At 39.8% G+C, this 15,707-nt stretch overlaps 3 protein-coding genes across 11 annotated transcripts in view; 2 read left to right on the plus strand and 1 right to left on the minus strand.

Annotated features, from left to right (window-relative positions):
- LOC124185939 (protein dead ringer) overlaps positions 1-4,702 on the plus strand; it is a 93,658-nt gene extending 88,956 nt beyond the window's left edge. Inside the window, exons 9-10 of one of the 2 annotated variants that reach the window (XM_046577180.1) lie at positions 14-226; positions 299-4,702. In XM_046577180.1, the coding sequence (XP_046433136.1) occupies positions 14-226; positions 299-452 (367 nt within the window). In that variant the 3' untranslated portion in view covers positions 453-4,702. The remainder of the gene's footprint in view (positions 1-13; positions 227-298) is intronic. The other variant, XM_046577181.1, reaches the window with a different exon arrangement.
- Positions 4,703-5,778: 1,076 nt separating this feature from the next.
- LOC124185940 (stomatin-like protein 2, mitochondrial) lies at positions 5,779-9,773 on the minus strand. Of its 2 annotated transcripts, XM_046577184.1 has the most exons (8): positions 9,634-9,773; positions 9,361-9,539; positions 7,615-7,713; positions 7,340-7,487; positions 6,868-7,116; positions 6,601-6,756; positions 6,153-6,397; positions 5,779-6,009 (listed from the first exon to the last, which is right to left on the minus strand). In XM_046577184.1, exons 3-8 carry the CDS (start codon positions 7,648-7,650, stop codon positions 5,827-5,829), a joined length of 1,017 nt encoding a protein of 338 aa, XP_046433140.1. In that variant the 5' UTR covers positions 7,651-7,713; positions 9,361-9,539; positions 9,634-9,773; the 3' UTR covers positions 5,779-5,826. The 2 variants fall into 2 exon arrangements, with proteins under 2 accessions (XP_046433140.1, XP_046433139.1); XM_046577183.1 differs by lacking the exons at positions 9,361-9,539; positions 9,634-9,773 and adding an exon at positions 7,869-8,122.
- The window catches only part of LOC124185937, a 30,153-nt gene continuing 22,605 nt past the window's right edge, over positions 8,160-15,707 (plus strand). For 2 of the 7 annotated variants that reach the window (XM_046577171.1, XM_046577177.1), the window contains exon 1: positions 11,342-11,827. The gene's annotated coding sequence lies outside the window, so the exon portion shown is untranslated. Of the gene's footprint in view, positions 8,682-8,759; positions 8,890-11,341; positions 11,828-14,782; positions 14,805-15,707 lie in introns of those variants that run through there. The other 5 variants (XM_046577175.1, XM_046577172.1, XM_046577174.1 and 2 more) reach the window with 5 other exon arrangements.

The raw sequence follows: 15,707 nt of genomic DNA on the forward strand, positions 1-15,707 counted from the left end.
CACATTGTCGCAGATCCTCGCCGATATCTTCACCCGCGGTAAGAAGCAGTCCTCCGGAATCCAGTGGCACGCCGGTACCGGCGAAAAGAGACCACGACGCCGAAGGGATGCTGTTAGGGGCACCGCCGGCCAAGCGATTAATGACCGAAGAAGATGCCTGTGCTTCCGACAAGGCGGTTTCCGCGGGACTCGTAGGGGCACATATTAAAATTGACAATAGAGGAGGTACGGGCCGATCGAGGCAGCGGCTTTGCCCTTTTTATTTCCCATTTTACTAATCTTCTAATCGCATTTAAACAGCGGACGGACGCAGCGGCGAAAATTCGTTGGTGGTCAGCATGGAGTTGAACGGGGTAATGTATCAGGGTGTTCTTTTCGCCCAAACCGACAACACGACGCCCGGAGCTACCGCAACAAACAAGACTAAAGACACGAAACTTACGACATTTTAAACTCCGTAACTTCGTTAAGTAACGGCTTACAATTAGACTTGTATCTATCGTCTATGCATGCGAACGTGCCCCACGATCGTAAATAAATCTCGCATGTGAGGTGTGGATGTCTGCGCATTACGGAAAGTGTTGCGGACACGATTGTGAGATTTTAATCTACATCTCGATATAATTAAAATTCTGAGGGATCCGCTGTAAGTGCTTGGCCAGATAGAATTAAACGGCTCTGTTTTTTCTTCTCATTCCTATTAGCACGAGCGTATCGTGGATTGCCTATTTGTTGTAATGTGAGATTTGTACATGATGATTTCGGGCTTCGTTCCACCACAAGTGCGTGTAATAAAACTCTATTTTGGATCAGACGCGTCGTGTTTAGCTGTTGCATGGCGTGCATCATCTCTGTGTGTGTGTGTGTGGGTGGGTGTGTTTCTGTGAGCGCGCGTGTGTGTGTGCGTGCAATGACATTACTCTTTATCGCGAATGAATCGAGTACTGGATATATCTTGCTGGATCGCGTACATTTGGCGGCAGGTGGAGCATGAGATGTTATTTTCAGAAAAGAAAAGGACAAACGTAACGCAGATTTTCGTAGTTTAGAGTTTACCAAGTAGCTTTCAGAGTCATAAACACTACAGGAATGTCTGCATTGTGGACTGACCGCAATGCGGACGTTTGTGTAAATGCCACCGCATACGTATCCACTAGACTGGTCCTTATAAGGGGTCAAAATCAAAAATTCATGACGGAGCCTGTCTAATTGGTACCAAATGGTGAAAAAAAAATTCCCTCATTTTTTCAGATTTTCATTACATCCCCCTAGTCTCCCTGTTTAGGCGGAAAGTTTCGAATTATCAAAAACTATGCTCATTCGCTAGATTTTGTACTGAATTTTACTTCAAAGTTGTTCGTAGGCAAGAAAAACCGTAATCTCGAATATTCAATGAGATTTACCTTGTTTTCGGTGAAAAAAAATATCGTTTTGTCAATCAGATATAATCTGAAGAAAAGAAAAATTAAAACGAAACACTAGCGTTCATTTAGTCAGCACTCTAACGGAATAACCCACCTGGCAACACAATGTAATATCACAGTCGATGGCATGCAAGTATTCAGGTGATTTTTTTACTGAATCCGATCACTTGTCATCGTAAAAAAAAAAAAAAAAAAATATAACGTATTAACGTAGGAAACGCTGCTCATGGCATGCCCCATTTGTGATTTTTTTAGTTTTCACTGAAACGAAGATGAATCTCATAGAATATTCCAGAATATGAACTTTCCTTTACCTACGAACAAACCTTGAAATAAGATTCTGTACGAAATATAGCGAATGAGCATATTTTCGAATAATTTGAAATTACGCCCCATCATGAATTTCTTTTTCGACCCCACATGTATAAGGACCACCACCCGCGCCATATGCACGTACCGCACATAGGAAAGGTCCAGACAAAAATTCAATTTTACGAACGCGCATACGCTGTATTCGAAGGAATACGGTAAATAAGAAACGGCAAGTATTGGGCAACGATTTTGGCCCAGCTTGGATCTACAAATTATAGGTGTGCCAGTTTTATTTTTAAGTATTTGGGAATAAACAGCGATGGCACGATTGCAGAATGAATGGTATTATACGTAACGGTTAGGATCTTCTTTTTAAGCTTCGATATACTATATTAGGCTTGGTAAATATACATGCATACGGTATAACATACACCTATATTATATGCATTGTATGGTAACAAAAATATGTATATATATACCTATATACGTGCATAAATATATAATTTTTTTCTTTTAACCGCTGCGGATCGCTGAACCAAAATCTCTAACTTATTTATTGTCTTGAATTCTTTTTCTTTTGAATAGCATGCACTCGATAAAAATCATTTTTACCGCATCGCAGCTTCTCAGTCATCCGAAAATTAAAATATAGGTTGTATACACATACATTTGTATGCATATCTCTCTCTCTCTCTCTCTCTCTCTCTCTCTCTCTCTCTCTCTCTCTCTCTCTCTCTCTCTCTCTCTTTTAAATAACGTATTGTGTTTTTATTTCTCATCTGTCACCTTTTTACTACTTTTTTCTCCGACTTCCAAGCTACAAAATATGATGGAGGTGCGGTCTTTGTCACTGGGTCGTTTGTATATAGAGTATACCTGATCATTATTGTACATCCGTAATGGTATAGAAACTAACTTGGAACAACGAATCTCAAATATTACATTATCGTGTGTATAATTTATGTGGAACTGTAAAAGGTAAACGAATTTGTTCAGCATTCAAATTGAATCAACTCCAGTCTTTTAACACTTTTAATCTTACATGCGGTAAAATTTAAATCCCTATCATGAGTCTCCCGTAATTTTTTTTCCACTGCCTCTGTATCCCGTCAACTGGAAAACTTACGTACCGTTCTTAATTCACGCGTGTAAATGTTCAGGAGATGGTTTTATTTATTTTTTTTTTTTTTTGCATCTCCCCTTAACCACTCGTTCTACTCAATGACTTTCGTTATCGTCGCCTTTTACTCTTCCAACTCATAGCGCGCATACCACACACATAATGTATAATTCTGTAACGTCAATCTAGAAGTTTCTTATAACTATACATAGGTACCCACTATGTAATACGAGAAACGATGTAGACAATTATGTGCTTGAAAATTTATGCAGTATAAATTTGAAACGAAGGATGAATCATTTCTTTAGTCATAGTTAATAGTATACATGTATGCATACATTATAAATATACTTATTAATTGATAGTTATCAACACATGATATACATAGAGTAGTGGTAAAAAACTTGGATTAGTATTAGGAAATTTCAAATTGCCAGTTGAAAGTTGATTAAAGATTGGAAGGCAATGGAGAGTAGTAATGGTTTCCTTTCCAGTTTGTTACATAAGAGAACAGAAATATTTTATTGTTTATAGCTTGAAGATTAGCCAAAAAGACTGTTATATAAGATGAATAATAATTTAGATATTGATTATGATAATTATAGTTATTATTTTTATTCTTGTTCTCATCATTAACCTTATTATTATGACTATTGTTACTATTACACTACCATAATTAAGATAATTATTCATTATTTTAGTATTCTCACAAAAACGTATCCGAGGTTGTATCAAAATCATTAAAGAGCCACATAATTCTGTATCTAGCAGCGTGTAATAATAATGGGTGATTATGCAAAGAAAAAATACAAAAAAAAAAAACAAACAAAAAAAAAAAAAAATTCAATAAAAAAAACATAGTCGTTATCTCGCTTCACATGCATTGCATATGAGTAATTGTTGACAAATCTTAAATCTTGGAATACTCGGATTGAACGGTACAAAGCGTTGAATTGCAACAAGATAGATGTAATTATGTTGATGAGAAATAATCGATGGATAGAGAATTGATATTGATAATGTTTGAAAAAGGGGCATATCCTCGATCTTTGAAAGTTGTCAATATGAGGCGGAAAAGGTTCATGGTAAGGTAAATCGAAGAAGGAAGGAATGAAAACAAGTAAAGAAATCGAGAAACTGTAAGGTTTTGTTCTTATGCTAACGGTGTGCTTTTCAATGGAGTATATGTACATAGTTGTTGCGCGAGTCAGGTCAAAAGTGACTTGAAGAACCGTTTAATAAACCTGAAACACTTACACTAAATGACAAACTGACGAAGCGTGAGACGTGGATGATCGAAGTGTGCTATTACATTACAGGCACGCTACACTCGGCGAGGGTGCAACTTATTTCACGGACAGTTCCAATTTCAAATCCCCGTCCGATCAATCGACAGGATAATACCTGCCCCAGTCGCCTTGCAGGATTCAACCCTACTGGGTGCCCTTACGCACCGGCCGTTAGATATTCGTACGAGCCAACAGCCGACATTCGATTATTTCGTATGAATGTCGTCTGGCAAGAGACTTGAATGGTGTTTGCTAATTATTTAAGAAACCGTAGCTGCATTCGCAACGCGGCTGTATTGTATGCTACGATTGACGTGATACAACGAGAAGGTACATTCAATCGCTAACCCATCATAGCATACCTCAACTTCATAACGCATATCTACATAATATTACGTATATTGTAAACGTTGTACATATATTATATCATCATTACTATAAAGAAACTAAACTTATGACATTTTAAACTACGTAGTTTCGTTAAGTAGCGGCTTAGATGTATGTAATCTATATGTAAACGTGCCCCACGATCGTAAATAAAGTCAACATTACTTTTACTTGGACGTGCATATTACCGAACCTGTTACGGACATGATTATGAGATTTGTATCCCAATAATTAGCATTTGGAGGAATCTACTATAAGTGCTTGACTATGGACTGTTGTTTTACTTCATTCTTATTTGAAATAGCGTACCGTACCGACTGGGTATTTAGTTTTCACATCTCTGAAGATTGCAGAATAGTTATTATGGAGAGTTACGCTGGTGAAACATTTGCGTTAAAATAATTGTGAACATCCAGTCATAGAAATGGATATTTGCTCAAATTGTATTATTTGCGATTGCTTTGACGTATTGTGTTTTTGACATTATCCCATACAGTACTCGTCGAGTGTTTCTCAATTCCAGATAAATAACGTAACTGTCATAAAATTCTTTGAACAAAGTTTCTGTAGCTATGGGAATATATATTCTTGGGCGCCATTGAAAATATTTTGCAACAACTCGAATGAATACGATAAAATATGGTCAGCGAGATTACGAAACGCCCAGTATGGAAATGAAGCACAAACTTGATTGCTTAACATCCTGTACATTACTTACGTATTAACAATAGCCTCATGATACAGGTTCTTTGTAACCAACTGTGGCCTGGTCATGCATATCGCATAATTTGATGGCTGATTTGTCACAGGTAACTGAATTCCATCCTACACGTCCAGTGAATTTTTACTCGGAAGCATTACTAGGCAATGCCATTCAATTCATTTCTCATCCACCTGATTGGAGTTAGGATTTTGCGATCTATGCAACTTCTCCAATATTATTAAGCTCAGCGATCCATTTAAATGAACGAGGAGCCTCTTTTAATCTCAAGATCGGAGATTAGGCTTGAAAGTATTGATGAAAATTGATGAATTACTTTCAATATTCTTCCTACAAGATTGTACACCAGTTTTGAAATTTTTTTTTTACAGAGTGTCTCTGAAACAAGTTCAAGCGTGTTCGCTTAAAATGCACACTGTTTGAAATGAAGTGTACAAGCTTATTCATGTTAATCCAGTTTGCCCTTATTATGTCTGTAAAATTTTCTCAGGGTTTCCAATCAATCGCTTTTGATCTACTATTCAATATTTTTACATTTTCAATTTTTATTTATTTACTTTGTAATGAAAACTTTTACAATATTTGCGAATTCTTACTGGTAGAATTTCTATGCTTCTCCAGCTCCTCTTTATCGCTAAAATATTCATAAGCGTTATCCGGAGTATCAACGGTGAGCGGGATTTTCGACTTAAATTGCGGTGCTGGATCGTCCGGTGTTTGTGGACGGGGTGCAATATGCTGGTATATCGCCATCGCCTATATAGTACCAGAAGAGTAGGTTAATTTCATGCTAGTTGAAATGTGGCAAAATAGAGTATGTATCATCAACTTTGACGAGTGCAATCATCGTAACACTTGAATAATAACTTGGAAGATCGGACGTAATTTAGTGTACATACCTGTCCAACAATGTTGGGAACATCGGCAGGGTTGCTCGGTAAGATCATAGTGTTGTTAGTTTTGGCTAGTTTGTTGAATGCACGAACGTATTGCTCGGCGATGCTGAACGATGCGGCATTTCTGCCATTTTCCAAACCCAAAGATCCGGCAACAACCTGTAAACCTTTGGCTCTCGCCTCCGCGACAGCTAACATAGCCGCTGCTTCGCCGTTCGCCTTGTTGATTTGTTCCTGTTTCTCAGCCTCTGGTCATTTGGATTTTGTATTTGAAACATGAACGAAATGATTATTACAACAGCCAGATTAACCTGAATAGCTACAAGTATTGCTTCACTCGGTAAAGATGAAGATGTAAATGAATGAAAAATCATTGGATGTCTCAACGCTTGTATGCAGCAGTTGGAATAATTTTCGAGAAAAAAAAAAAAAACATGGTACTCAAAATTACCAGACGCGAGGATTCTGGCCTGACGTTTTCCCTCTGCAACATTTATGTCAGCTTCTCTCGTACCCTCAGATTCCAATATAGCAGCCCTTTTCTTTCTCTCTGCTTCTACCTGCATTTGCATGGCTTCTTGTACTCTCACTGGTAGTTTAATGTCGCCTGAAAGAGAATTAATTGTGTGTCGCATTTGAGATAGTTGGTAAAAAAGTTGACTTCAAATGCGACCTGTCGGTGCTACTGCGACTGACGGGTAGAAAGAACTTTACTCACGAATTTCATAACGAAGGCAAGTTATTCCCCAGGCTTCGCTGGCCTTGTTTATACTTTCTACAATGGAAACGTTGAGTCCCTCTCTTTCTCTGAACACTTTATCTAGCGATATTTTGCCTAGTTCCGATCTCATTGTTGTTTGCCCCAGCTGAACGATTGCAAACTCAGGATCCTCAACTCCGTAAGATGCCAGATACGGGTCGTTCACTCTCAAATACAAGACGCCGTCAATGTTTAAGTTGACATTATCTGAAAAGTTATTCATGACTTGATAATACTGAGTAATAGTTGGCGATAGAATCATTAAAATGATAAGCAGATAGGTATGGTGCTACAGTTGAGGCGAGGTTCGAACAACTTTGCATGTAGATCAGAATTTCCTGGCTTGTTTCAGTTTGCTAGGTTGCGATAAATCACCGAGCTGTGTGGTTGTTGTTTTATGGAACTGCTGAAAGTAACGTATCAGTACTACCTAGCGTGATTGCGCTTTGTTTGGGAACATCGATTGCAATTTCTTTTAGACTCTGCACGTACTTCACTCGGTCTATTACAGGAATTAGAAGATTAACTCCTGGCTCCAAGATTCTGTGAAATTTCCCCATCCTCTCTACGATCCATGCCTAATGAAAATGATACTATACAATTAAAACTGAACATATTTATTTGCTGACATTACTTGTATGCCTCTATCAATAACTGCTATACGATGCGCATATTGCGCAAGATGACGGAAACAATTGTTCTAACCTCTTGTTGAGGGACGAACATGACGATCGTGTTCATCGGAGTCGAGGAACTGTACCGATGCGGGATCTTCGGTTTGATCGAAAGGATACGCACAGTGTCCTGCAAAAAACAAACATTATTTAAACCAAGTTAATAGAATTCTCTGAGACATTCACCAACGCAATCAGTCTGATTTATTTATTTTTTTTTTTTATGCAGACTACGAATTTAAATTTCGATAAAAGTATTGTCAGAATTATGTTGGGTTTACATACTCTGGCTATGCTAATACCCCGAAAGAGTGAATTCGTTGTTGAAAGCATAATTTTTTTTTTTTTGTTTTTTTGATGTCGCGTCCGATTTATTAATCACACAATCGGGATCTTAGTTTTTGGTTTGCAAAACTCAAATAAGAATGGGATAACCCAACCATTACATTCGGTCTCGACACCCGTTTAGGTTATGTATGGGGCAACCTAGATGTTGGCTAAACTGACGTTTGTCATCAACTCGAACCATGGCTGTGTTCCGAAATGTACTTGCAGAACTGCCACACATCACGCAGTCGACTAACTGTAAACCGCGTTCCGTTTCTACATGGAGACCAGAGTCCGATCTCTACATAATACGATAGCTAGAGCACACAAGATGCGATCTTCATTAACACAGTGGTATGACATGAGAGCAGTATTAGCGTTATATCTAGGCGATATAAGCGAAATGGAAATTATGCACAACAACAAGAGTGCTAATATTCCAACTCCTGGTGAGCTTGCTCAATTGTTGCACATTCCATAATTTTTTTTATCATACAGGCTTGGTTATCACGATGTTGTACGGTGTATTCGCATACGATGGGATCGCCGTAGCAGTAAAAATACGTAAATAACAATCACAACCCAAGAATCCAAAAGGAATTAGTAGAGAACAAAAAAATAAGGAGTACGGAATATGAAGAGCGACAACACAAAATAATAATGGAATTATCCGGACCAGACGAATCGACGAATAATACTTGACTGGGCTGTTGACTTGCCAGTCTCAAATTCATCTGACAATAAGAGATGTTTTCTTCAAGTTGTACGCATGTCAAATTGTTGTCCGATATTGTATCAATGGTGTAAGGAATTGCGTACATTTTTAAACTGCGTTCCGACGTCTTACAGCCGTAGGGGAAGGTGACAGATCTCCTTCTCTGGGGGAGTAATACAATGGTATGTAGGCAACGTGGCTCCGGTGACAGCGACGAGCAGCCAGGATTCGCAAACAATGGATTAATCGCATTCTCCCGTCAATGTGAGTAAGACAAGATGGTATGCAGCATGACACCGTTAAAAAAGATAAAAGTTGCAGTGCGGGTGTCAATTATACAAAGAATTGGCTGGTGATCCGTACGTCATCAGCAGCGTAAAACGCCCGTCCATCATACAATACGTTCTGCATGAAACTCGTTTACTTCGGCGTTCGAACCGTCACAATGAAACACTATATGACACGTTGCCAATTCACAATCTGGTGATTGCAGTGTGGTGTGATGCAGTGTTCGGCAAATAAAAATCAAGTCAATCGACCGCATATCATGCCAACAGAGATTGAAATGGTAGGCACACTTCAAACGATCGTTCAACAGGGGTGACATCGTAAGTCTCTGGTGCAGTACCGATCATTCGATTCAACGAAATCATGGAATGAAAATGAATGAGTTTATCGATTTCGGGAGAAGATATTGATAATTCCAAAAGTATATAAGTTTAAAATTGTACTCACCGAAATGTACTCTATCGTTTACGCCTTGTCCGAATACCTGTCTCCTGCAAGAAAGAACCACCATAGCATTTGTTGGCGGGATTACAGTTCCCGTATATTTTCCATTCAACTTGGATGCATGCTATTTGCGCAAGTTGCCCCGATCGTAGAATTCGTCACGGTTTCCCCTGCAGTTGGCTCTTCGTAAAGAGGGAAAAAAAATAACAAGGAATGAATCATACATCGTGATACACTTCTGTCAAGTATACATGCATAATATATACGCATGCTTACGGGGGTAATTTTTTCGCAGATGGACTATGCCTGTAATTTTCACGATTTTTTCAATCAAGTGAACACGTTTTTGTGTCAGACAATCCCCGCGTTGACTGAAGATCGCTCAAGACAGCGTCATTACAAATGGGACGTTACCGAGCTGGGAAGGTCGGCACAACTAAGCGAGGCACGATGCGAGGTGCTTCCTGTACAGAAACCTACCGTTGGCGAATCAGTTAATGCAGGGTCCTGCTATTACCTTCACGCTCGCGGCACTCTGTCGCTTGCTTCAAAAGATACCCCTGGCTGACTTTCTTCAGCAATCCTCCTCAATCAACCCTCCCCGCAATAGCCGGCTCTCTTTGATACGATATGGCTAATCAATCGCTCATTGTATGTATGCTTGTTTGAAATCGCATCTTCGGCATACATAGACGATGCACTTCGAAAATCGATACTCCTGCTCCCGTAAATTTAAACGATACAGAAAAATCTGATATGTGTTTACTTGTTTGAATTCTCATGTACGCAGGTGTTCGCGAAAAATGGTATCAGATTTTTGTACGCATTTAGATATAATACTCTTCGTTGACTCAAGATATAGTGATGCGCATAATTCCATTAGCAATAGTCAATAGTTGATCTGTTCTTATCGATATCACTTACATTACACTTGATACGTTGACACATGATCAATCGTGGGAATCCTGAGATCATTAACGATCGTGTTCCAAGTTTGTTCCCACATATCAGACACTTTACTAATTGGCACAGCGACGGCCACTGTTAAGAAAGGCCAGATACGTGTCTCCAGAGTGTCAATATTAAAAAGCCCAAGTCCTGTGTTAAAAAATTTCTCATATTTTTATTACGGAGATAAGCCTTTCTCAATAGTGATACTGGATGGGATCATTTTATCAATTTCATTTCGGCGAGAATAGAGACTTGATTAACTCCCGGAAACTGTATACGGAGGACATACTCGATACATCGGGTCGATCCCCCCCCTCGGGGATTAGGGCAACACGAGTCACGCAACACTTGGATCGGCCCGAGTATAAGACAGAGTTCACCAGACATCCCCGGCGGGTGGGATTCGAAAGGATGTAACTACTTTTTGCTGCTTCTTCGGATCGATGATGTAATTTCTAATTAAGCAGACAGGACGTTAGTAGGCACCGGAAATTTTATGATCAAGATGTTGAGCTGCGATTCGATTGACTAATTGACATCGTCATAGATAAGTAGCTGTAAGAAAAGTTGAGATTACCGTATAACGAGCAACCCACATTCCTATTGATACAACGGAACGTGGCCAATGCTTTTGAGCCTATCTCCTCTATTCTTTAAGCATGATTGATTTTCGACGATGGCAAACCCGCGCATACCTACATTCAATTTAACGAACCTGTTACTCCCAACGGTGACATTTGCGTATAGCATTTTTCTGCAGTAATTAGAAATCGTGGACAATAATCGATTAAATACAGCGGTTTGCAGCGGTAAGCGTAGAACCGCATTTATAATTGTGGTAAGGTACGCGTTGGTCTTGAAATGCGGAGTAGAACGCGGACAAGTGCGTAAATGGAACTCATTCATTTTGGCCGACCCCGTAACGTCGAATTCAGCCCTCTGTAGAGAAACAACCCGCTCACTCGTCGAGTCATGGCGTCCGGCGGTGTGGGTATGGTGGTGGGGTGCACGCCAACTCCAGTGCCGTCGCGACGCCCGCGTCCCTCGGACGCGTTTGCTTCGTATCTCTTGCACAATCGTCAATATTCTCCGTCACTGCGGTATAATCGGTGAGGGATGCTCTCGCGAATCATGCTGAATTATAACCTTGGTGTGGCTAAGACATCTGTAAACACGATCGTGAATTATTTACCACTTTGAAGGTTGAAGCTGATGTTTAGAAGCATTGTGAGATTCTTAGTATCTGTACTCGTATTCGAACTGTACAAGTATTTTGATTGATTGTGCAATTAATTATCTTTTCATGTGTCGTCGCGGTGCAACGAAGAATGAAGATATTTTATACTTGCTCTTTCGATTACCGAGTTATTTTTATTTAATGTCGTCTCCATTCGATACCATCCCTCGTTGCGTATTAAAAACAAAGGACAAGTGTCGAGCCTGCAGTTCAGCCTCTTGTGTTTAAGAGCAAACCAATAAAGGATTCTACGATGTATGGGGCAGAAGCATTCTCAGTCTGGTGAGTTATGGGCGTTAATTGATCGTATTTAAAGGTACACATGATTTCGGAAAATGAATATTTTGATTTCAATCAACGTTATTGCGCACTAGCGTGTACCTATGTAGATTTCCGATTATTCTACCACGAAAAGTCATGACGGCGGAAGTGTATTTATTTATTTTTTTTTATATTTTCAATAGCCCTTCATTCGTTTACGAGATTATTCCTGAGCTATTTTCATCACTTTGGCGTAATTCAAAGTGCCATTAAATTTTTCAATTACCATACACGGCTAACGTGTCACTTCACTTCGAAGGCAGATGATTTTTTGGCCGTGTGATTCGCGAGACAATTTGCAATTTAATAACTTGCATCAAATAAAGTATATTGTCGCCTGTAAAAATTCCAACAAACTTCGACCAAAAATGTATGCCAAACGGATTGAACAATGCACTTGATGGTAAACTCGCCGATTTAGAGATAATATCGTCCTAATGGAACTAAATAATGTCAATGATTTGGAAGGACTCTTGAAAGGTTTTATCTCCTTCCCATCGATAATGACAATTTCATTGATTAAAGAAGAGCACGTCCACGGCAGTGAAGAACTATTTAATCTGTCGGCGTATGTTGTAGTACGTATCATGACTTTGATAGTTGTCTCGTTATATCCGCATGCATGTGGAGATTAACGCGGTAGCATATTCCTTGCCGCCAGTTGTCGTAATTGAGGTCTACTTGGCAAGGAATGGATTAAAGCGAGGCAGAGAAAATATCTCACCCCAGGAATTTTGCCCCTAGGCAACCCGCCAACACCATAACGTTTCTGCGAGTCTGTGACTTCATTTTCTCTCAGAACTGCGTACCGTCGTTAGTGTAATTGCACGAGCCACTATAATTATACGAATCCAATTTTCCCCAATTAGTGCGGAGTCTGCTCACCTGGACGATTTCACTCTCAAAGAACTTAGCCAGCGTTCTTGGAAACATTCGAATTTCACGCGAAGAAATTCAAAAAATTATGATTGTACGATCAAATTGCACATCCGGAAAACTGATGGACAGCTGCGATCGTGTTCTAGCAATAATTATTTCACATTTTGCAAACTCCATTACCGATAATAATCATTATACCAAACACAAAAAATCCATTGTATGCAAGTCTTTAATTCTTTGTATCGCCGGTATTCTCTTACAGGAATTATATGAAGAAGCTGATATTCATAGCAGATCAAATCAATGTTGGATATCGCTTAAAAGAAGTAGGAAATTTAATCGGGCCTTCATATCCAAGCTTATCAGCTATACTTCTAGTTTCGTTCCGTAATCAATTGTCATTACCTTTTTTTTTTCCATTACCCGTTCATCTTTTTTACTCAATGGAGATCGTTATTTCGCATCTTGTATATAAATAACGTAGTCGCATAAATGTCCCGAGATTTCTATTTACTCCCGTTACTGTGATCAGGAAATTGAGACTGCCCTCGTAGAAATCTCTTCTCCCCCTGATTGTTAAGAGAAACATGAAAAATCCATTTGCGGTAACAATTACGGTATCACGTTCAGACAGATTAGTCACAGACCCTACGGGTTATATCGGAGCCGAACTTTATCCCTACGCGTGTCGTGAAATTTGGTGATATTTTCTGTAATATGCCGAGAACCTGGTTCCTTCTTTAGCATAATTTCAACATCCAAGTATATACCTTGATTGAATTATGTAGATTGTAGATCTGTATTCGAATAAATAGGCATATCCAGGGCTATGCTTGGGACAACGTCGTCGTGTAATTATTTACATTCGTCGAGAACCCATTTCATTTGGATGATTAAATTTTGAGAAATTTAACGTTGAACGTTGAAGAACGTTGCCTTTGAAGGTATTGAAAAAATCGAGGAAAGTAACAAATGTAATTATTCCGCGTATAACGAATGTAAAAAATAAAAAAAATAACCCTTGACGTGCAGAAAAGCAGAAGGTCTGGAGAATCAAACGAGGCACTGGAACCCTGTTCCTCCGAGAAGAAAGGATTCATTGGTTAGTTATCTCAGTTACGAACGAAAATTCTGTGCATGGTAAAAGCGTGTCAAGTAAAAGAAGTGACACGGTACGAGGCTGGCTGATAAGTAGATAGGTTATAGTATACATACGTATGCCGAGAGTATTTACACCTGCCTGCGTACACAGAGTACACTTTACCGAGAAATATACCTGAACGTTTACCTCAACCACGTACTAATGATTGTAGAAGGATAGCTAGACAATCCGGCATATTGAACATGGCAACGATAGATGGCATATTAATTAAAACGACTTGGCATCGGCTGGGAACTCGCCCGATGTCTTTACAAAATCATTGTGATTCAAACCGTTCAGCGGCATTGTGTTTCTCTTGTATTATCGCGAAGATGTGTTTTGTATTTCCGTTGCTGTTTTCAACCCCAAGTGTTTGTCTCCGTTTTATTCCAAAACTGCTCTCTACGTAGTACTCAACAACACGTTCTAGGCATTTTCCACCACTGTTGCTGTACCGCGAAGCGTATGAAGTGTATCCTCTCCCTTGTAGACAGCCGCAGGTACGGTTCAAACACGGAACCCCTGTAATAGCATCCAGAACCCTCGACACCGTTTTCCTCATCCACCCTTCCTGACCATCCCCGCCCATCCCTCTCCCTATCTCTGTCTCTCTTTTACTTTCCCCCATAAATGAATCCGCCTATCCGTCCTCTCAACCTCACCTCACCTTATCTTTCTTTATTCTTTCATCCTTAACCGTGATCGAAACCCGTCCTTGCCGTTTATGTATTCTCCGGCTGGCTCAGGCCAGTGCACCCTGTTGGGGTATTGATAATATTAAATATGTAGGGAAAGTGGATATACCGTGACTGCGTACCCTGCCACAGGATATTGATTTGGCATTGAAAGTTCATACAACGTGGAAGAGAATCATTTCTTTCCATTTCTGGCTCATCGGATTGCCCTGACGCCCTAACTGTAAAATCTTTCTACTTCCCATCTTGTTTACAGATACAATTCCGCACAGTAGAGAAAATTTGATGGGAGCTGAAAAATATCGCTGACTGTTGCCTTATACACCTCACAGAATCGTCGTATCATTCGTATGATATCTAGCTGGCTTCACGCTCACTCGGAATCATCATTGCCCACCGGTTGCATACGATATTTTGCAAAATAACAATGTAAAATTAGGCAATTTCGACCGCCTACTGAAAATGAATGAAAGACCCCGTTTCTCAATGAATGACGTACGCTTTGGCAAATAGCGATTAGGGAAAATTTGCCCACCTGTGGAAAAATATTTCGCCTTTTCACCATCCTTCTTCAAAAATGATATACTTATTTTGACGATGCTTCGATTCTTTGGTAATTTTCTTAACGGTGTAAGTATGAGCGGATGCCACCGAGGCGAGAGCACGTAGCCCGATGCAGGTTGGTGCGTTCAGTCGATAACACGGGTCGAGTTCATTCCCCTTGTGTACCGGAGTTTTCTCTCCTCCTATCACGGGACTTGTAGGGCAGCCCTTGCTTCACACGTCTACCGGGATATACTCGATGTCAAACAATTCTCGATCGTGACGCGTTCGACACACTGGTTATACATATATTGCGGTCAAGCATGCATCATACGATCCGGGCTGATTCTTATTATAATGTAAAGATGTGAAATCCGCGGTACAGATGCCTACGCATGCGTCGACACGTGGCGGGGATTTATGCGCTCGTCTGGACGCCTTGTCAATCGCTGCGAAATTCTTCCCTCGATAATCTATTGATCTCCACCGATGGATAAACTGGACAATACAGAGTGCATAGATGATGCAATGACATCGGGTCAGATTTTAATATTTGTCAGTGGGGTACAAACAGATTTACATT

This window comes from Neodiprion fabricii, chromosome 7, assembly GCF_021155785.1.
Source record: "Neodiprion fabricii isolate iyNeoFabr1 chromosome 7, iyNeoFabr1.1, whole genome shotgun sequence".
In the NCBI taxonomy this organism is placed as follows: domain Eukaryota; kingdom Metazoa; phylum Arthropoda; class Insecta; order Hymenoptera; family Diprionidae; genus Neodiprion; species Neodiprion fabricii.